This window comes from Colossoma macropomum, unplaced genomic scaffold (assembly GCF_904425465.1).
Source record: "Colossoma macropomum unplaced genomic scaffold, Colossoma_macropomum, whole genome shotgun sequence".
In the NCBI taxonomy this organism is placed as follows: domain Eukaryota; kingdom Metazoa; phylum Chordata; class Actinopteri; order Characiformes; family Serrasalmidae; genus Colossoma; species Colossoma macropomum.
In genome coordinates, this window is record NW_023494795.1 from 26,977,811 (window position 1) to 27,000,368 (window position 22,558).

Consider the following 22,558-nt stretch of genomic DNA (forward strand, 5'->3'; position numbering starts at 1 on the left):
AAGGTTTTTTTAAACTGGGTGTGATAAGAACCATCATGCTGATTGATATGTTTACATGTCGCCCTCTAGTGTTGGAACAACACAATTAACAATTTCACAGTAAGCCTTATCCTTCATGTATCATGTAATCAAGCTAGACCCTTAAAATGGTTTCTCAAAGGTTCTTTAGTAATGGTTAGCAAAGGTGGTATATATAGAACACTTAAAGAACCATTAATGGCTCCATGCATGGTTAAATGCTTCCTCGTAATGAAAAACTTGTTGTTTATGTTTCTTTAAGGACCTTTTAAAATGGTTCCATCACCAAGTCAAAGAACTTTTTTGTAGGTACTATGTTGTCAGTTTGCAAAGTGTATGCACAATATTTTTAATTTCTGCTGAATATCATCAGATATGAGCAAATAAAATGGGAATCTAAATGGGCAAATAAATTTAAGTTTATTCAAATATTGTTATACAGTAACTACAGATATAAGACATTTATACGAAATCTCTTTAGATTGCAGAAATACAGATCATATGACACTAGAGGGGAAAATAAGAGGAAAGATTAACAACCACACAAACCATATGAAAACTGGTAGGGTAAAAATGGTAAAAACTACAGGAGCATTTATTCCTCTAGGCTACTTTCTGCCTGTTGGTGTTTCCTACGGCATGCAGTTTGCTCCCCCCTACCTACACCACAGTACCCAACCATCAGTAACTGAAAATCCTCTCCACTGAGCCAACTCACCCTACACAGACCCACACCCCGACAAGAAATGGCCATGAGCCGATTGTCTGAAACACTGTCCTGTTTTCAAGGAGCTTTAGAGTATGGAGGAGTTCAGAAATACAGTGTCAACCTACAGGAACTAGGCTAAGTTCACTAGAGCAGTGATTCTCAAACCGGTCCTCAGCGCCCAATGAAAAGAGGACCTGTAGGGACAGAGGAAAAATGTGGACTGTCTGGGGGTCCCTGAGGACCGTTTTGAGAACCACAGTGCAAAAGACACACACGCTGGCTATGTGTACAGGTGAAGTGACATTTCTGCAGGACTTAGAGCAGCGAACAGATGAAATACTGGTACAGGAGTTTCTCTTTATTGCTATTTAGCTAAAATTCTTTACAGATAAACTCTACATAAATATGCAGCTGTCAGTGGGTATTCGTTTAGGTTGCATCTGAGAAAGAAACAGATGTTCTCTTAGGTTTATAGTCATCTGGAAATGAATTCTTATAGACATCACTGTAAGGTTTTGTGTATCAAAATAAAGGTTTAGCTTTGAGGAAATTAGTGAGAGAGTGGTCACAAAGCATGGCTCGAAAACGATATGTGGAGGAGAGAGCAACAAGAAACCTCTTCTCCCAACACCTAAAACACACATATTGCACTTTTTCAGGTGACACACCAGAGCAGGACATGCAGAAAAGGAAGAGATGGTCACTGTGTTGGACGGTATTTCACAAACCTCTAAGGCAGATAACTTAAGCCTAAAATCAAGCCTGTTCAATAGGAGGTCGGGAATGTTTCTACTGGACATTGCTCACTTTATTAGCTCAAGGGATGAAGTGATATTGAAATCATATCAGTATCAGCAGATAATTGTTTCAAATATTTACCAGCATCAGATAGATGCTGGTGGGATTTTAATGCTAAAATATCTGCAATTTATTCATTTTACCTGATTTAACACTACAGAAATGTTAGATTTCTCTGATGCGCTAATTCAAGTAAATTTAGGCTACATTTCTACATTTTAGAAATGTATGTATCTGCATCGGCATTAACAGCTATGTACAAAAATACTGCATATCTGCTTTTGCCCACAATTACAATATCACTGCATCCCTAGAATACTCTGGTGACTTTCCATACTGATCTACTGCATCTGTAGCATTCGGTCCATTACTGTGGATAATAATGTAGATGTGCATCCCAGTACTTAAAAAACAGAACAGAAAAACAGTCAACCTAATATATACTTACAACATTTGAAGCATCTGCCCACTGCTTTCTATTATGAGTAGGTTTCAAGTATGTTTTTTCTGTTCTGTAAATTCTGTACAATTATTTTCCTCAGTGATCAAACATATCCTACAGATGCAGCAGATAGACATTAGAAAAACACTGGAGTATCCCATTAAGTTATCTAGCTTACACAGAAATCCTGCTTTGTCCAAAAATACCCTGGTCTCCCAGTTCATTCTCAGGATCACAGACACTGACATCTCCCAGCAAAATAAACAAACTAATGGACTAAACTGTTTCACATTACTTCTAGCCTTTTAAACATCCTATAACTATAATAACCATCTAGCTATCATCATCATCAGTGTTGCATTGTGGAAGCATTCTTAACATACTGTGCATAAAACTGTCCTGACACAATCTCTCATGCATTCTCATATTAAATACTCAACAGATTCTGTGCTTTACACATTGCTCTAGAACATGTCCTTTAACCAAAGAAACCCCACTAAATCCATCGAACTGTGCTACAGATACTGTGAGAGAAGAGGTATTGCAGCAACAGGATGAAACACTGAGAGTGATGTGATATCTAGGTCTGTCACAAATATTATATATTAGCAGGAACACAATTATTCTCCACAGCTGTTAGCTTTCACAATCATACGTTTACCGTTTTCATTCAAATCCATGTAAATAAAAGAAGTTGAAGATGCATTTATTGAGACGTCATGTTAGGCCTGTCACAATTATTATGTCCTTTCCCTATCGCAATTATTTGAGTGGATCGCAATTATGTTGTGTTCGGTGTGTTTTCATCTGCAGGGTTTGAGGCAAATACATGTAAATAAAAAAAAAGCAGTTATTGAGACTAATCATGAGTGTTACCAAAACAATAAAAATCTTTGATTGGTGCTATAACACCTTTGGAGGTCAGCGCTGAGTAACGTTTGTTTATTTGATGTGCATTAACACCCTCGAAGAACGGCAAGGACGACTGGGAGCTACTAAGCCACAACAGCTATGAACAGCTAATCAGCCAATCCGACCACTTATGGCTTGCAACAGAACAAAAAAGGGAATAAATGTTATTTGAACTCACACATGACAAATAATCTTCAACTCAAATTTATTGTGACAGGCCTAGTGATGTCTCCAATGTACTTTATAGTGTATGGTGTGTTTTAAATAGAGTCATTACATTCCACCAAACCATAACGAGAGGTAATGTCATCAGATTTTCATTGGCTTTGAACAGCAGAAGGCTTAGCAGGACAGACTAGGTTAAAAAGACAAAAAAGGTTTATGTTTGATAATGGTTATATGTTGTAGGTTGACATCAACTTGTTGCTAGTTTAAATGTATTTGAATAGGAATAAAGGGATTCTAGATCACCACAGCAGTACCGCTTACCTGTTCAGGATCAGCAACTGCACACAGCCGTTACTATGCAACGTACGAAAAACACTTCCCATCTTTTTAGGGCTGCACAATATAATATTTGTCAATAGTTTGTTGTATGCTGTGAGCATTCTGACCAATCACAAATGTGCTGGATTTCGATCAATCAAGAAAAGACAACATCCAACAAATGTTTTGGATGAAATATTGCAGGCCAGTTGTTGACTATGTTACACTAAAAATTCACCAATGTGTTTTTAGTATATATCGCAATATGGTATTTTGTCCATATTGTGCAGCCCTACATCCCTTGCACCATATTGGAACTGGAGCAGATTCATGCTTTGAAACAGCAGATCATAAACCCAGATAATTCTCTGCTTCTTTGCATTTGTTTTACATTGTAATTACCACAAATGGTGACGGATTTGCAAATGCTCCTTGTGCCTTTCTATGACCACCATGTGAGAAACTGTCCTCCATTTCTTCTTTGTGTCTCCATGCAATCTCCAGTGGACTCTGAAATGGTCTCTTCTCCATATAGTACAAAACACATCTTGTATGTTACATATCATACATGGACAGAGTCTTTCTCTCTCCCTCTCCCTCAGCTCGCTGTAATCTCTTTAGGAGGAGCTCTCTGGAGACTCGGCCGTTTTTGAGGGCGTCTCCTCTGAAGGACTCTCGCTGGAGATGCCCGTGTCTCCGTTCTCACCTCCATCAGCCATCAGGTGCTTCTCCACAACTGCACAGGAAGAGAGACCATCAGGAAACCAAGATGTCATACATACTTTCATTTACAACACAGAAAAACAATTAAGGGCCCATTCACCCTACACATTTTCAGAACGATTCCCTTCTGATGTCTGAAAAAAACTGGTAGACATTCAGGAGACAGGATGCAGGTAAGGACATCATGACTGTAAAAGTGTTGCAGAGTAGCCTAAAAAGTAAGCATATGATTTTTCCGGTAGTGTAGTGAACTGAGAAAGAGTAACTGAATGAATGCAGCCATGATGCATGATAAGTTGCTTAGCCAATAAACTGGATGATATTAAGGTTCCACAGATTCATCAGCATCAGTTGAAACTCGTTTTTAAACGTTAGATAATAAAACCATATTCCAGTATGGGTGCGGGATGTATCAAACATTATGATACTTAACACAGTTTCACGAAAAACAGACACAGTGCTTTAAAATTGCCACATTTAAACACAGTCATCAAACTCTGGGTACATGTTTACTCAACATTTTACATACTGATCTGCCCTAAATCCAATGAAAAAGGACCACACATGTTCTCTTTTAAATGAACCATGCCTTTGGTCATTGTGTTCTTTAACACTGTGAAACCATCATCAGAACTAATATTTTTCTTTATTAATTGTAGTTTAATGTTTGGTTGTCATGATGTCTTTTCCCACAGATGGAAAATATCTTTGTTATTAAGCACTTAGAGCATGGGAGACGTAATGCAGACAAAGCTAACATTTTTTCTTTCAGTCCAAAACAAAAGGTTTAGCAGGAGTTCCGCCAACTCACACAAGAGCCTGAAGCTCGGTCTTCCTTTCTGGCAAATGGATATATTGTGTGTATATGTATGTATGTATATATACACACACAATATATCCATTTACAGTATAAATGTTTTCATTGCTATTGGTTAGTTATATTACAGTTACATTATGTGTATAAATGTGCATGTGTGTGTGTGTGTATATATATATATATATATATATAAATATATATATATATATATATATATATATATATATATATAAATATACTGATCTTTTCACTTTTTCAAAACTGTCTCACCCTTATTGTTCAAGACTTTATGGGTCAGTTTCCTAGACCCAGATTAGGCCTAAGCCTACACTTAAATTTGATGGTGATTCACCATTGGCACTGTAGCTTAGTCTAAGACCAGGCTTAATAAATGTCTGGGAAACAAGAGTTTATGCTATTTATCTGGTTGACACTCATATCTGAAAACTGGAAAAATGTGTACAACTACTGGAGAATGTTTATTTACTCACTGTACAAAAATAAATCAGTCAATTTTATCGGTTATCTGAACTTTAGCATTGTAAACTCTATGCAGGTGACACTTTTCATATAAGTAACATCATAGTCCACCCAAACACTAATGCATCTTATGCACTTAGCATTAAACTGTACCACAGCTATTATCTCTCAGTGAAAACTTGCCTTGCAGTGAGGCAGACTCAGCAGTGCCGTTACCGTGGCTGGAGGCTGAACCCTCCTCCAGCTCATCCAGATACAGGCGGTAGCGATGGCCGCTGTCATCCTCATACTCCACATTTTCATCATCCGAGTCCACCTCCGGAGCCACATACACCACCTCAAACTCAATCTCCCCTCTCTGCAACAGAGCAGAAAAATTCAGGAAAGAGTGAATGTGTGTGAGACTGAGTGCTACTGCAGCGGCACGTGATTGTTCAGTGAACTAAACTGAACAACCTCACTGTCAAACACTCGCCTACACAGCACTAAGCCTGAAGGACTCCAAGTACAAAGACCACTCATGGACTACACTCCACATCTCCAACATTCAGAAGGTAGGTGTGATTTGGAATGTGTTCAATAACAATATTGATCATATACTTCAATTACTATTCGTCACTGCTGTAAGAAAACCATGAAAGATCTCTAGAACAGAAAATTTTACAGGAGAAGAAAATGTATTGTGAGTTGTTATACCCAACTCAATTTTTCTAATGTTTTAATATTTTCCACCCTTTGAAGATGTCAGTTGCCCATTAAAATGTATGAACATTAAATGAACAACTGACCAATAAAAGTCAAACAAAATCAGTGGTCAAAGCAAACCTTCACTTTTTTGGTTTAAACCTTCACTTTTTTGGATAAAAACAAACTTCCAAAGATTTAATTTGACAGAGACATGTTGCTCTACTGTTGCTGTTTGTACAAATTTTTATCTCCAAAATGGTAACTTTACAGAAGGAAAAAACGTTCTTATCTTTGAAAGGCACTTAATGTGGAAATGCAAAGTTTTGTTCAAACAGCAACAGTATGCAACCACTACAAGATTGTCAAGTTTTAAGCCATATTTCTTACTCCTAACCTTAGGTCATTCTATAAAAGATCATAAAAGGTTCCTAAATATATATTTTTTAAAAGATATGACCCTCAGTCAATGTTAACAACTACTCTCCCAAATCAAACTGCTTACATCTAGGTTCTCATGAGCTACTGTAAACAACACATACACGTTACATACATACGGTGGACACATAGTAAAATGTCAGTGCAGTGCTAAGTCCAACTAAAACTGTATTCCAGCTGGATTAGTTTTACCTGAGGAGGTCTAATAATGTAAGGGATTCAACTGACTGATTCGTATGCGATAAAGTATCTGTGATTTCCCTAAATTATCTCAGGTAACCCAGATTGAAGCATCATAGCCAGGATGTTCACTTCAGCATTACAACTAAAATTAAAAGGATCCAAAACATACAAATAACAAAAGCTAACTCCCAGACAGAACAGCATTAGGCTAGTAAAGTGGGCTTATTTAACTTAACAAATGTCACCCAACAGGTCAGAATGTGCTATTCAAATCAATATTTAATTTCATTCTCCTTCCAATTAGCCGAATTAGCTCTGTCTCTTGGTCACCAAAAAACAAAGGTGCTAATGTCTAATACCAGGATTTGTTATTACTTTACCAAGAGGTCGATTTGAACAGGACTACTATTACTGAAGGAGCTCTGAGTTTGACAAATTATAGAAGGTGGCCTGATTAGCTTTGGAGTAATTACTCAGCAGACTTGTAAAAACTACAGACATGGCAGATTCGCAATTGATTACAATCAAGGCTCTCATTGATAATCACTCGAAATACAGCACCTCACCAGGTAAAATTAATTGAGCTCAAATAAGGTTGAAGTCAGCATTTCACAGTAAATAAAGGCCATGCATTCAGTGATCTCCTTTCGTTTGAGAAGTGTGCACTGAAAGAGGATTTAACCTGCTGGGAGAGGATTGTGACTGCCTCCTTGTGCTTGGCGTCTCTCAGATTGATGTTGTTGACGGCTAAGATGGCGTCTCCCACATGCAGCCCCCCACAGCGCTCTGCAGGCTGGGCAGGGTGGATCTCAGAGATCAGGATGGGAACGCCATGCTCTTTACCTCCCTGAGCAACAAAGACATCATATCAGAAACACATGCAAAACTTCAGCTTCTGCAGATCTTGAAATACCTTTCAAACATTCACTGGCCACATTAATCACTGCTTTTATTTTATTCAATAATAACTTATATTGTGTAGACTGATGCCAGACGGTATTTTTATTCAATATATGCATTTTTCGCGGACACCAAGAACTACTTAAACTATAAATACTATAACATATATATTCATTTATTGTGATTTCTTGATAAGTTATCTACTTTGAGATCTAATCACTGCTCTTCACACAAGACCTTCTGGATGTTTAAACAAATTGGTTTTATGCTGTTAAAAACATCTGAAAGGTAACAAATATTCAAAATTTTAAATTAAATTTATTTAATTTAATTTAATTTATTTAAGTAAAAACTTCAGCAGATTTGAGTTTTATAGTAACTTCTACACTCTTTTGTGTGACACAGTAGGTTCCCTCTCAAACACTTATATTAAGGGAATATCTGAAAAGTCCATTTTCTGTGTTTCCATTATCTACTTTTGTGTAAAAATCCTGAAGATGACAAAACAAGATTAAACGTATGTAAACAAAATATCACCAAACAAACAGTAGCCTAATGGTGTGATATGAATTTGCTCTGTGTAAAGGAGTCATAAAAGCCCTCTGTCATCTGTACACGGCTGTGTTTCATGCAGCTCAGAGACACTGAGTGGGAAAAGCTGAGTGGGACATTTACTGAGAGCTGAAACAGCACAAATGGCCCACAGCTTAAGCCAACATTTTTGTTGTAAAAATCTAGCCATTTCACTCTTTTCCATGTAGTACTGCTCGGACGTTGCTTTTGTAGATTAAACTAGGTCAGCTTGACTCTTTTTGCATCTCATCCTTAGAGGAATAGAGCAACTTTTCCACCTCAGTTGAACATAAAAGCTGTTCTTCTGTGATATTTAAATGTTTTTTTCAAATTTCTGTTCCTTTCATTCAGGTTTTCCTATGTGCAATCTCAAAATTCTCTTAGAAAAGGATGGAAGAAATTTAGCTCTTTTGAAAAAGATCAGTCTGCACTCACTGTGATTGAGATTCCAAGGCCCTCATGATCCTCTTTAGACAGAACTACTTTACGTATGGGGCCGACTCCTTGAGTCTTCTTCAGAGAGTCTGGGTCCTGATGAAAGAAGAGCAGAGAGCTAGTGACATAGCGGACACTATCCTATGGAGGTTGTACCTGCATTGACTTTGTATTAGTCCAACTTTAGGCATAATAAGAGTCTGGAAAATCAGCGCTATGAGTGTTAATCTTACATGTCCTGCTGGTGATGCTAGAGGCTTCTTCGGGTCATTGCGCCCTCTGCAAGCTCGGATGACTGTCTTGTGGCGGTGAAGATGGATCTCGGCCTCTAGCTGGTTCCACAGTTTATCATGAGCTGGTCCCTTCATGTCTCGGCCTAACAGCTGAATCTGCTGAACCCTGCGAAACACAGCTGCCAATTCAGTTATCTGCATTCTTCCCAATGGACAGCCTGGTCTCTGGTTTCTAGAAACTGCCCGCTGGCCATTTTGAAACAGACTCTCTGTATTTCAGTTACCTCCCTGCAAGCTCCTTGTCCAGGTATTTGGCGGCCAGTCTGGCTCCGTACACCTCCGCCTGTAGTACAGCGATATGCCTGCGGAGGGCCTCGTTCTCTTTTTTAAGCATCCTCACTTCAGCTTCCAGCTTCACCTCCTTCACTTTTTCTTTCTTACTGGCCTCCAGTTCCTTCTCCTGTTGTACACATGCGCACACAGACGCACACAAGCAAAAGCTGTCAAGCTATCAAAAAAAGTCCAGCTGCAACTTGCAGACCAAGCCCCAGGAACCAGCCCCAGCTTTGGTGAATGTCAGCCTACTAGACTGTCTGCCTGATCAGGACAGAGTGGATGTTTCAGAGGCAGTGACATGGCCATGGCAATGTAAACAGCACCATGACAGAAACTGGACTTTGAAAATAAGTAAAATATTGAAACACGGAGGTCTGAACGACTACAGAGCTTCACACTCTATATTGTGTGCAGTACACACGCTCACAATGTTCTTCTTGAGGCACTGAAGTATATTTTCTGTCCAATTTTAACAATTTCCAAAAGCTAATAATAACCCATGGGACTTGATTTGCAAATGTGCAGCTAGATTTCACTCGAAAGAGTGGAAGGACGTTCTGTAGCTGTGGAGCAGCCTTGCTGTAGTGTGCAGGAGACCCAGCAGCTCCTCATGCACACACACATACACACACACAGGCAGTATAATCACCTGGGGCACACACAGTCACCCCTCATTACTGTTAGTTGCAGCTCTATTTAGGCAAGCCACTGGGGCCAGAATAAAAAGAGCATCCCTCAGACTCCACCAGGGCCACCCTACACACACACACACACACACACACACACACACGCACACACACACACACGCACACACACACACACACACACACACACACACACACACACACACACTCCACATTGCTAGCTAGACCCCACCCACAACAGCAGTCTAGACACACAAGGACTGCAGACTAACAAAGGTTTGCTTTAGTCCAAAGCATTGGCCTTCATGATGCAGCATGGGCTGAGTGGTGGAATGAATCTCAAAAGAAAACTGGCACAGAATTCTGTCACAGAGGCTACCAGCTCTTTGACTAAATCCAAGCCAGTGCGTCAATAGCGACATTGTATTTATAAGCCCAATGCAAACATATAGAACAAAGACAAACATGACTGTTCACCGGTAAAGCACACCAACTGGATTAGTACACATGTACAAAGCTACACTTCTATAACAGACATGTAATGGTTCAGTAATAAATCACATTTCCACAATTTCCACTGAGCTCAGATGTAGTCAATCAGCTAAGACATGTTTTGTGTCTAAATTTTGTTTCTTTAATTTAGTGCTGGAGCTAGAAAGTTAACATTGCTAACAAACACTAGAAGTTAATAGTCACCCAAAGCTTTTCTATATATACAACCCCAATACTTCTCTCAACCCTCTGAAACCACATCCAGGTCTTAATGTACATAAAACTGTGGATGTGGTTTAGAGCACGAAGCAACTTACTGTCAACTCTAAAAATGAAAAAAAAAACTTCACTTTGTTGCTGAACGAGTGGGAAGACATTTTAGACCGCAGGTGTTGTGCTGAATTCTGACTCCTTTTTATGGGCATGCATGTCAAGCACGCATACAGATGTCACAGACTATGAGTTTTGTAGTCAATTTTTAAAAATAACCGTTTATCTTGAATTTTACAAATGAAGATTTATGTCTATAAATAGAAACAACAGAAATGGAACATCACCTAGTATACATGTCCATGTGACATATACATGTGAAAGGGAGTCGAATTCTGAGGAATCAAAATTTGGCAAAACACGTTTTATCTAAAACGACTGCATGCCACATTCACACTGTCATAATGTGCTTTAAATGACATCAAGTCAGCATGAACTTAATAAAGATCTGGATGTGGTTTAAGTGGGTTGAAGTTTCAACGTCAGCCTTACAGCTCCAGTGTTAAACTAAAGAAGCTAAATTTGCAAATTAAACATGTCTTGGCTGATGGACTACATTTGGGGTAAGTGGACAATTGTATAAATCTGCTTTTTCACTGAACCATTCCTTTACAAGGACAGCAGTATAGACAGAACACAAGAGCATTGGGGCTGTCACGATTACTCAAACTCAAATGCTCAACTACTGAAAAAAAAAATAACTGATTAAAATTGACTTTGAATGAATCAGCAATGATTAGTTGATGATAATACACATTTTAAAATCTCTTACTGGTCTATCTTACAGTAAGAAACAGAGCCTGATGATCCATTTATAAGCTACACAACATTTTTAAATAAGGTCTTTTAAGGTTTTCCAAGTTAACTTTATCCAATACAATATTTTGGAGACTTTGCAAGCTTTGGCTAAGTCTGTTTTTACTGCTTGGACTTTAACTTTCACTGCTCAATTAATTCTTAAAATAATTGGCAGATTTCTTGATTTCTAACAATCAACAGTGACAGCCCCAGAGAAAGTATAACACAGAGTTACGAAGCACTTACCATCTCCTCCACGGAAGGAACAGGCTTAGAGCCAAGGAGAGAAACAGAATGTCAAAAGTTAGAAACGCAGTGTTAAAGGGTCAAGCAGGTAAAAAAAGCATTATAGGTAATCATTCAGGATAACTCTATAGACTCAGCAGGAGAGAAGAGTTAAAACAGAGGATCAAACCAAACAGTATGTTAGCAATAAGCTCATTCACTGCTTTTGTAAGTAATGTAAAATCCTATAATAACAGAATGTTTTTCATTTTCTGTAATGCAGTAGTCATGCAAAAATTACACTACCATCCAAATGTTGGGAATAATCATTTGCTATATTAATATTCTTTGTTCATTTGTATGCAATAATAACTTTATTTAAATATTACAAACCATTTGCCAAAAGGTATTTTTACATTTTATTCAATATTCTGAAAATTCTGTAAATAATAATAAGGCAATAAAATCATAAGTAATATACTGTAATTATCTATTTGTATTTTCATTTGTCAAGTTATCTGCCTTGAGATTTGATCTCCACTTTTAAAACAAGACACCTTCTAGAGAATTTTATTATAACCTAATTCTTGAGTCTAGTGTACAGGTTTATTTCGGTCAGGCTAGAATCTTCAACAGCTCCGTTCATCATTCTGGACACATCTCAAATTTCTTCATTTTTATTTACTGGCTTTCAGACATCCTACTAATTACTAGAAACCTGTAAAGCTGTTCAGAACTAACATTTTAGAATCCTTTTATACACTTGCCTGCAAGCAAACTGGTTTTAGATTACTAAAAACATTTTCTTTTAAACATCTGAACAGCGATTCCAAACTTTTAAGCACTAATGGCAAAAGACCTGATCTAAAAGAGTTCTCCCTTAATGAAATGATTTAGCCACAAATCAAATTTACACATTTTTCCCCAAACCACCAACCCAACCCCACCACCTGCCAACCCAGCATGGCTGATCGACTGTATTTCAAGCAAGGGGAAAACGGAGCAGAAAGTAGAGTGAGTTTGAAGCGCACCATCCTGTCTTTGATGGAGCTGGAGTCGACTGCCTGGCCAGCTTTGGCATGGAGCTGCAGCTGGAGGGCGTGGAGCTGGAGCAGCTGCTCATGAACCTCCTTCTCCACCACAGCCTTCTCTGCCTGTACATCCGTCAGCTCTGACTTCAGATCCACCAGCTGAGCCTGCAGACAAATACATAAGAGACACCACATAACTGTATTAGTACAGGTGCGAATCTCTAACCTTAATTTATTAACAAAACGATTCAAATGTCTCATGAAATCTGAAATTTCCCCAAAATTCAACCTGATTATTTCATTATTTTGGTGGGAAATAGTATTAAATATATATATATATGCAAAACAAATTTCACTGCCAAGCCTATTTACACAGTAGTGGAACACACATAATAAAACCAATGCATAAAGCACATTTGATTTTGTCCTAAAAAAATTGTGCATACTTTATTGATCATTATAACCAATTATAAAACCACGAGATAAGAGATATTATAAATTTCAGATCAGTTTCATAATACTTTTAGGGTTAACAACCACCATAACCATTACAAACTTGGCTGGCCAACCAAACATGACAAAGTGTATTTCAAGTCCTGAAACAGAATTTCCAATCCTAACTTTAGCCAAGATAAAAATGTATAACATACACATTATATATATATATGTTTCCTGCTGTTTAAGAACTGTGACCACTGAGAACTGAATCGTACAGTTGTATATAAAAGATATTTTAAGTTAACAACTTAAGTTCACAAATTTACAACAGTTTATAACTTAAAAGTTCACACATCCTCCACAGAGAACACACTTCCCTTTAAACGCACTATTGCTGCCTACTTGCTAAATTTAACATACTGGGAAAAAAACATTTTGCACAGGCCACATTTTATGGCATACTTTATATTTTATTGTTTCCAATAGGTTAAACTCAGCAAATAAAACAGAACTTGTACATTAAATTTTCAGAAAAATGGCATATTGAAGTTTGTTCCTTGTAGAGGATGTGTTAACTTACTTGTGTTTAAACCTTTGCATACGACTGTATCTGTCAGTAAAGCACCAAATAACTAAGATTATTAGAGTATAAAATTATAATCTAAAACATAAAATTACAGCAGTAGAACATTAATGTAATTTTTTAGCTCTTTAAAATCCGTGTCAACTACAAAATTTAAATAGCGCTCAGACATACTGTCTGATTTTTGGAAGACACCCAGTACACCAGGAGAAATGATATACATTGATAAAGATTAACATCAGTTCACAGCGCAGCATGTTAGAACCCTGCTTAAATCTTTCCTATTACACAAGATGACATTTATTGCAGTATCTTTATGTATTTTCCTCCTGCACTTTACTCTGGTGGAGTATACAGCCAGCTCTTACTTACTCAGGCATTTATGACCAGTGGTTAATAAAGGTGGATCCAGCACTAATGGCTTTCCTCAAAGAACAGCTCAACCCTCCTAGACCCCACTGAGTCTGTCTCTCAGAGGCACTGCAGCCTGAGACATGAACAGCAGCCCTCAGAAAGACGAACCTCTGATTTACTTAACGTTAAAAACCACAGTAAAGGCTCTCTCAAGCATCCTTGTATTTGGCACCGAAAACACAAAATTGATACTGAATATTTATCCGTGCTGATATCCCATTATTAACAATAACGGCGCGAAAAGAATGATGACTGATCACCACGACACTGCTTAATGATTTACACTCATGGTGGCAATTGTTTCTACACTACATGATGACCAGATAACTATTCACATAAATTGGTCTGATTTCAGTGGAAAACAAATGATGCAGCAAAAAACAGTATGATAGCATTCCTGTTAGTTTGTGGTTGTGTTTATGAAATTTCATGTCAGAATATTTTGCAGATACGTCATGGTATTACCGATTAGTCTGCTTCTCGATGCTAAAAGAATGTCTTGCAAGCTAAAATAGATCTATTTTGTTTTGTTTTCTTTCGTTAAAATTACACCAAAGGGAACTCTTGGAACAATGCACTTTGGTAATAGTTTGGCACTTTGATAATAGTTCAGCTCTTTGGTAATAGTTCAGCTCATCATGTTTGGAGAAGTAAGGGTTGCAAATATGATCCTAAGAACATCCACACTGAAGTATGAAGGTGGGAGTATCAAGACATGGAGCTGCTTCACTGGGCCATTACAAGTCATTGAAGGAGCCATAAATGTAGAAGTGCACGAGTAGATATTAGAGGAGAATTTAATCTCTGGGAAGTAGCTGGGCATTTTAAAACATACAGCCAAAATAACTCTGGTTTCTAAGAAGACTGGTTTCTCAAAAGAAGGTAAAGGTGTTTGCACGGCCTACTCAATTTTAATCCTAATCATAAAAATTTGTGGAGAATTTTAAACTGCAAGCCCATCAGAGGGACCCTCATAACCTTGGGGAACTGAAGACAGTTTGTCAAGAGGAATGGACCAAAACTGAACCAGAATGCTGCAAAAAGCAAAATACTTCTTCCTGCAGATATATCAAAGTTGTAATGCCAACAGTGGCTTTCCAATAAAGTATTAAGGTTCATTTTTGGTGTCTAAATACTTTTCCCCTATCAATTTGTTTATTAAAAGTATCTTTTATTTTTTACATATTTTTCGTTCATATGTACAAATATAAAAGCAAAAAACATAAGTAAATTTGGAGGGTAATGCACTGGAAATATACAACATAAAAAACAAGCGTCTGAGTACCTTTTCCCCATTTCCCCTCATTGTATTGGCCAGCTCTAATTCCTATGAAAGTTTTCTCCTTTGGCTTAAGTCTGATTACACAAGTTAGCACGCTGTAAGTTGACAACAGTTTATAACTTAACCATTCCAAACTTAGGGATAGGCAATATGATGACACTTATAATCATCATTAAAACTGTTACACTGCTATACAAAATACTTTTTTGGAGCATATCATGGATATTGCCAGTACTGACCAGCTGAATGTTTCATTACAAGGAGCTCAACGCAGTGTGTGAAACACTGAAGCAAAATCATTATGTTCATAGTTTTTGATAGATTTTTTTTTTCTCATGTGGTACTGCTGGTTCTTTTTAATTAAACCTCAGAAAAGCATTACATCTTGAAGTACTGTGATTTTTTTGTTATATTTGTTATATTTTTACCATACTGCCCACCCCTGCCTTCCCCAACAACTTGATTACACTCAGGTAGGCATTACTGCAGACCTGTTCGGTCATGCAAGCTAACTCAGCGACATGAAATAACTCGCCTGAGCCTAATCCTAAAATTCTTATAATCCTGCAAAGGCTAATCTGACTGGTAAAGCAGTATCTCAAACAGGCTAGTTATTTAGCTGCTGGCACTTTTCAGGTTCTTTGCTCATTAGTGATCTAATGTGATTGGCCATTAGCCTTGATGGTTGTCTTTGTTGGCTTTGGACTATGGCACTAGTCCCAACACTAAATAAGCAGGCTTGGAGTGAAGAAACAACAGTGTAGACGCTTAGACATCTATAATAAAGACTGAGAATGCTGAAGTACTGCCTATTACTAGAATGGTCCAGTCTTTTCTTCCCAGAGCTCTGACGAAATACAACATCTTCCTGCTGCAACGGCGCAGAACGTGAGTCATGCCACAACACCATAATGCACCATTTTCAAAGTCACTTCTCCATTTGAACAATCCCTTTTCTTTTCTCTGCAGAAACAATGTAGCCACAGCTCAAGGGCTGTCACTATATATTTAAATACTGAGTTATCACATATATAAAACCAAGTCAAAGGATAAAAATAAACCTAAACAAAGAATAATAAATGTTGTTGTGTGTTTCAAAGATTACAGAACACTGTAAAAAGATAAACAAAGAAGGCTTTAAAAAGACTCAACTGAAATGGTCAGAACAAAATCTCTGTCTCCATTTTTGACTTTTTAAATTAGAAAAACAAACATGCATATTGTCGCTGTTTCACAGAAACCTTACATCTGCATTTTCTTTTTTCCATTTTTTGCATAATTTGAAAAGTCCAGTCACACTGTGCCCTACCTGTCTAATTCAGCAAAGTAACATGCATTAAAATGTGTTCTCTGCAGAGGATGCATTAACTTATTTTCACATCATTTTCAAATCACCAAAAACATATCATCTGACTAGGGTGCCAAAACTTTCACATGCTACTGTATATATACAAAAAATGTATCAAAATACTGTACATAAACGATGTGGCCACCAAGCTCTGTTTTTACAAACTAATCATTAAGAAGGTTGTTTTTAGTTACACTGTAGTCAATTACATTTTTTAAATCAAGCAATCATGACAGTCCTTTAAAGTAGCATTAAGCATTAAGATAAAGAACCTTTTAAGAGATTTGTCAAGTGGTGGACATTCAGTAGATTACTTCAGCTGCTCTCCTGAGAATGCTGAAGCAGGAGACACACAGCTAAGAGGCCAACTGCTCTGACTTTATGACAGAGAGCGAAACAAGGCAGCTAAACACACAGACACAGCTGTCCTACAGCAGCAATACTCCACATTACAGCTCCATTATAAAAAATAAACATATTGCTTGTTAAAGTGTTGGATGTGGTGCTGCCACACTGCAGCATTTTTACATTATTATTCAATATTTGCTACCTGTGGATTATTTCAGATCTGAAGGAGCTTGATTTACTTCTATCCCTCATAAGATGAAAGCTTCAAATAGTGTTTATCTGATAGTGACAGTTTTTGGACTTTTGCACAGTATTGTATGTGCAAACAAACTTGGCCCAAAGCCTAACTGTGATATTGCAGTGTACTACAATTGCGTCATGCCTCAATATTATATTAAAACCATAGTGGTGAAACACTAATATGACATGATGAAGAGTGGTCTACATTATTTAGACCAAAAATAATTTATATCTGTTGGCTGACAGTCAACAAAACACCCAAAGAAAGTCATCTGGGACTCATGAGAATTCCTCAGGATAGTCAGAGTACACAATAATACATTTAAAGATTTGCTTGAGGGGCTTATTAGATATTTAAAAACTTGGTAAAAAAGACCAAAAAGAGGAAATAACTAACAGACAATACACCGTTGCACCTCATAGAGGCTACTGGGAGATTCTTTATCTAACAAAAAAAGAATTTTGCACCCCTCACACAAAAAATACACGATATGCGACTTCATTTAACCTCTTTAATGATAAATTACTGTACACACTCTGTTTCATGCCAGACATGTTGACTGAGTAGTTTTATCTACCAGCTTCTGTGTATCTTTAAACAGCAAAAGACTGTCCTTGCCAGCTAATGAACATGCAGTGTGAACCCCCCGGCAGGAAATGTTAGTCTTTTCGAACTACAATACACTTAGTGTCAGCCTACTATTTACACTGAGGGTACAATAACCTGAATGAGGGCTTTTACTGGCTGAACAGGTTCTACAGGCATATTCCCCCTAAACATGCATGTGTTTCTAAAAAGGAATGAGCTTTAAAGAAGGTTAGACTGGTTCCAGCACTGTTACATTCTGATTTTTAAGACAGAATGTCTATTATGATGGAACTGGTTTTAAAACTTTAGGCATGCAGGCCATTGTTTTTTTGGCCAGCCCACTCAGACCACACTGTCTCAGTAGGCAGAGCTGGGCAATATACTATATGATGACTATGTGATATTTTAGTCATATATTGGACAGATAATGAGCATCATCTCTGTGATTAAAGGGCCCATATGACAAAAATCTGATTTTTTTTGTACTTTTCTGAAAGTGTTGATGTAGTGTATAACCTATGAAAGTTTCAAAAACTACTGTTCACTCTTCAGTCTATACAGTTCATCTGTGGAAACCAATTCATTTTTTTATGTCAACAAAAACCATCTAATGCACATATATATGCCTTTTCAGCCTACAGCTGTTTAGCCTGACCCATTCATGCTGAAGTTACAAGGAGTCTTTCAGCCCAGACTGCTTTATTAATGAGAAACAATACAGGGCAGCCAATGAGAACAGGGCTCATTTACACATATCAGTCTTACAGGTACAGTCACCAAAACAGCCTGTGTAATTAAGGGATGAAAAGTGTTGGAAAAATAGTCATGTAAAAATGAATGACTTTTTTGGTATAAAAACTCATGCAAGAAGACCTTGGGGGAAAAAATGAAAGGAAAATGTAGGATATGGACCTATTAAGCTTTATATCCATGATTTACCGGTGTTCCTGTTACCAAGCAGTTTTCAGCTGTTTTATTCTCATCTCATTTACTCATCAAATACAGGACCAGCACATGACAACTCCAATGTAGGACATTTCATTAATGGGTTTTATGGATTTTAAATTGCTTAGAAGAAAATACAAAAAGATTATTGGCCAATACTTACTTACAATACTATGTAAGGCTCCTTGTGGTGTAATTGTAAGCAAAAAAAATAAGGAAACAAAATTAATCCATGTCAGGTTTGTTCTTTTAGTTTTGGCTCACAGTATTCAGGAAGAATGAGGTCATTAACTTTATAAATGTTAACTTTTATCATCCGACAGCATTATACATTCAGAAAATGTGACACTGAATTTCTGAATTTTATTCATATCGCCAGCCCTATCAGCGGATTATATGCCAACATCCTATTGCTGTAGGTCACTATGGAGAATTGGCTGTTTAAAACAAAAGGCTTAAAAATCAGTTCGCAGAAGCATTCATACACACTGAATATTACAATCAGACTATTCATTCTGAATATTTCTTTCCAGTTCAGAATCACCCAGACATAATAAGTGAACTGGAAAAATCGCAACAAGCAGTTCTTTTTTTTCCATTTGTGCTCTTGAAGCTTCTATCATCACTATCTGATGTGGCCAGATGGAAACTAATCCCACTCATTGTCACCTGTGTGAACACTTTCCCCTAATTTGCATGTTTTTGCTTTTAGTTTATTTAACAAAGCACTCTAGATTTTTGCATCATCATCGTCTGAACTGTTTAAAAATGTTAGTGTCCATTAACCCAGGCAGAAACCTAAACTCTCTTAATTTACAATCAGAGAAGCTGCAGCTATTAAGGAAAAAGAGTATCAGTGCTGAGCACTACTGAGGTAAACTAATACATCTAACTCAATAACCTACAACATAGCAGATGTTCCTGATCAAGCTACTATTTATTACTCCAGTAAAGTGAAAGTAAGGTTTGCAAACGTTTGCATACAACTGTAATTCTAGCAACCCCGCTTATCAGATTTGTTAACTTTACCCTTGAACCCTGAGTTTATCAAAAACAGTCAAAGAAGAGCTTCTCGGGAGAACTGAGTCAATATTGGTGGTGGATCACGCGTAATTGAAATTCAGAGCTCTTAAGGCATTATTTTAAGACGCATGCTACTGAATACGGCAACAATATGACAGTAAATGTCAGAAGCTACCTACAGCAGTTTCCTGCATGAAAATGGGTTAGTGTTTCCTTTGCATCTGAGTCATATCATTCGTGAATGATCTTTTGGAGGTAGCTGAGGTGTCGGAACAGAAAAACATGGAACTGTCCAGCACAGGAGGTTTACAGGACTGGGTTACAGGCCATATGTGACTCTTCAGTGTTAGGCCTAAATAAAATCTTAATACTAAACCGGTGTAAAGCCTGATATTCATTTTGTCTTGGGGCCTAGAAAGAGGAAATGTATTGACCACTGAATGATAAAGCAACACAGAGCTAAACTTAGAGCAGTATTGATTAGAACAGTGAAACAGAAGAGGTGTAAAGCCTTCCTTCTTAGAAGAGTAGAGGCTGTTACTGCAGCAATGGGGGACAAACTCCATATTAAGACTCTTGATTTCAGAAAAAAAAACATTGGATGAGCAGGTGTTCACAAACTTTTGGTAATATAGCTAACTTAAGTAAAATGAACCCAAATAGCCCTACTTTTAGTAAAGGGAACTTTACATTAATGGAGAATGTGTTTTACATGATCCATAAGAACCTTTTTGAAATAAGTTTTACACAGAACCAAAAAGGGGTCCTCTAATGTTACAAGCGTGACGTTGTACGTAGCAGAACACTTTCTGGTGCCATACAGAGCCATTTTCAAAAATACATACAACATATATACACATATACATTCGGTTCTATACAGAACTCCTGATTCTAAACAGAACCACTGCCGTTACTAAAAACCCTTCAACCTTTTTTTAAGAGAGTAGGGAAACCATTGTACAAGAACTGAAAAACTGGTTTATTACAGAAAACTATGGAGATTTTCGAAACGTCTGAATCACATTTCTAAATAGTTCTAACACATACCTCACATTTAAGTTCACTGGAGATTCAATGTCTTACTGTTTAGCCTCCAGGTTAATTTTTGAAAGAGTATAGCTAGTATATGTTGGTTCTAGCTCATTACTCTCGGTGTAATGTGGGTTATTTGTATTAAGTTACCTCCAGTTTGTGGTTGAGCTGGAAGACTGTCTGCGCTTTGTGGCAAAGCTGCGCAAAGCACGAACTGAGGCTGGTCATCTTCTGGCGGCCTTCATACGTGATGTCGGCCTGGTCCGGGTCGATTTCACCCAGAAGCAGGTCCACGTCCACGAACGCCTTGTCGAACTCCTTCTCCAGGACCTCCAGCCAGCGGAACATGGACATGCCCGAGGCCGGAGCTCCGAGCGCGGTTCCCTGCGCGACGCTCGCCGACATCCCCGCCCTGCAGGCCGGCTACGACCGGGCGGCTATCCGGGCACAACGAAACCAAAGAAAACCTTTAATTCTGCGACTCCGAGAATCTCACACGACGTAACCGCGCACGTTCGGCTCTTTATGACCTCTGTTTAGCACGTTAAGAGATAAACAGAGTCAAGTTCGTTTTCTAGGGAAGAGTAAATAATGGAGATCTTCCTTCTCATCTGAGCAGGATGTCCGTCATCAGGAGCCGGAATTGATTACACTGGTCTGCCACACGATTAGGCCTGCTGAAAGAGAAACAAAGCAAAAGATTACCGATCTAATCGATCGACCTGAGCGATCGTACGTCACTAAAGTATTTCCAATTTTTGAAACCTTTACTTTCACTCCACTGCATTTCAAACTAAAAGATCCTGCTTTTAACTCCGCTTTCTGTATGAATGTTTCCTTACTCAGGTCCATGTCAGTGGGGATTGTTTTATAATTCTTTAAAAGGCCCATATAGATAGATAGATACATAGATAGATAGATAGATAGATAGATACTTTATTGATCCCGAAGGAAATTTAGCAGCCAGTAGCAGTCACACAACACAGCACAGCAATAATAATAAGGGTGAAACAGTATAAAAGGAAGAATAAATATAAAAAAAATCTACAGGCATCTATATAAATAGAAATATACAAAAATCTGGAATAAGATCTATAACCTGAGATGAAAAAGGCAGTGCAATAATGACTGTACAAGGAGGTGCAGGTAACAGAATATAATGACAATACTGAATAAATATGTGCATATTATGTAAAACTGAATTTTCCTCACTGGTTTGTAACCAAAGAGTTTAAAGCAACTTTCACTTAACTAAAAATCAAAATATGAGGTTCATACACCATTCTACACTAATCATGATAATTATAACCTTTCATCATGGTTTACAATATTGTATAATGAAAAAAACACTGCATGTGTAAAATATTACATGTACAGATGTAGTGTTCTGAATGTCATTATTTATTAACAGTAAAATGCTGGTGGATATATATTTTGGGGAGTTCTGTGTCTGAATAACTTTGTATAATGGCACAGCATTCTTCATTCATTTCTTGAATCCTGTTTTTTGACAGTCTTAAAGGAGAAGTCCACTGATTTTTAAAATTTCTTCATAATTAAATGGTTGAGATGTAAACAAAATCATTCAAACGGGTTTTATATGCAATAGAGCATTGTAGTGAAACTTACAGACTGATTTCTTTACAGTGGTGGTGACAGGAACCAAGAGTCATGATGTCTCCTGAGCTT

At 37.6% G+C, this 22,558-nt stretch overlaps 1 protein-coding gene across 2 annotated transcripts; it reads right to left on the minus strand.

The window, feature by feature from the left end:
- Positions 1 to 419: 419 nt before the first annotated feature.
- Positions 420 to 21,511, minus strand: gopc (golgi-associated PDZ and coiled-coil motif containing). Of its 2 annotated transcripts, XM_036582081.1 has the most exons (9): positions 21,020 to 21,511; positions 12,628 to 12,792; positions 11,618 to 11,641; positions 9,116 to 9,291; positions 8,832 to 8,997; positions 8,599 to 8,694; positions 7,373 to 7,537; positions 5,569 to 5,743; positions 420 to 4,101 (listed from the first exon to the last, which is right to left on the minus strand). In XM_036582081.1, exons 1-9 carry the CDS (start codon positions 21,272 to 21,274, stop codon positions 3,983 to 3,985), a joined length of 1,341 nt encoding a protein of 446 aa, XP_036437974.1. In that variant the 5' UTR covers positions 21,275 to 21,511; the 3' UTR covers positions 420 to 3,982. The 2 variants fall into 2 exon arrangements, with proteins under 2 accessions (XP_036437974.1, XP_036437975.1); XM_036582082.1 differs by lacking the exon at positions 11,618 to 11,641.
- Between the last annotated feature and the right edge of the window lie 1,047 nt (positions 21,512 to 22,558).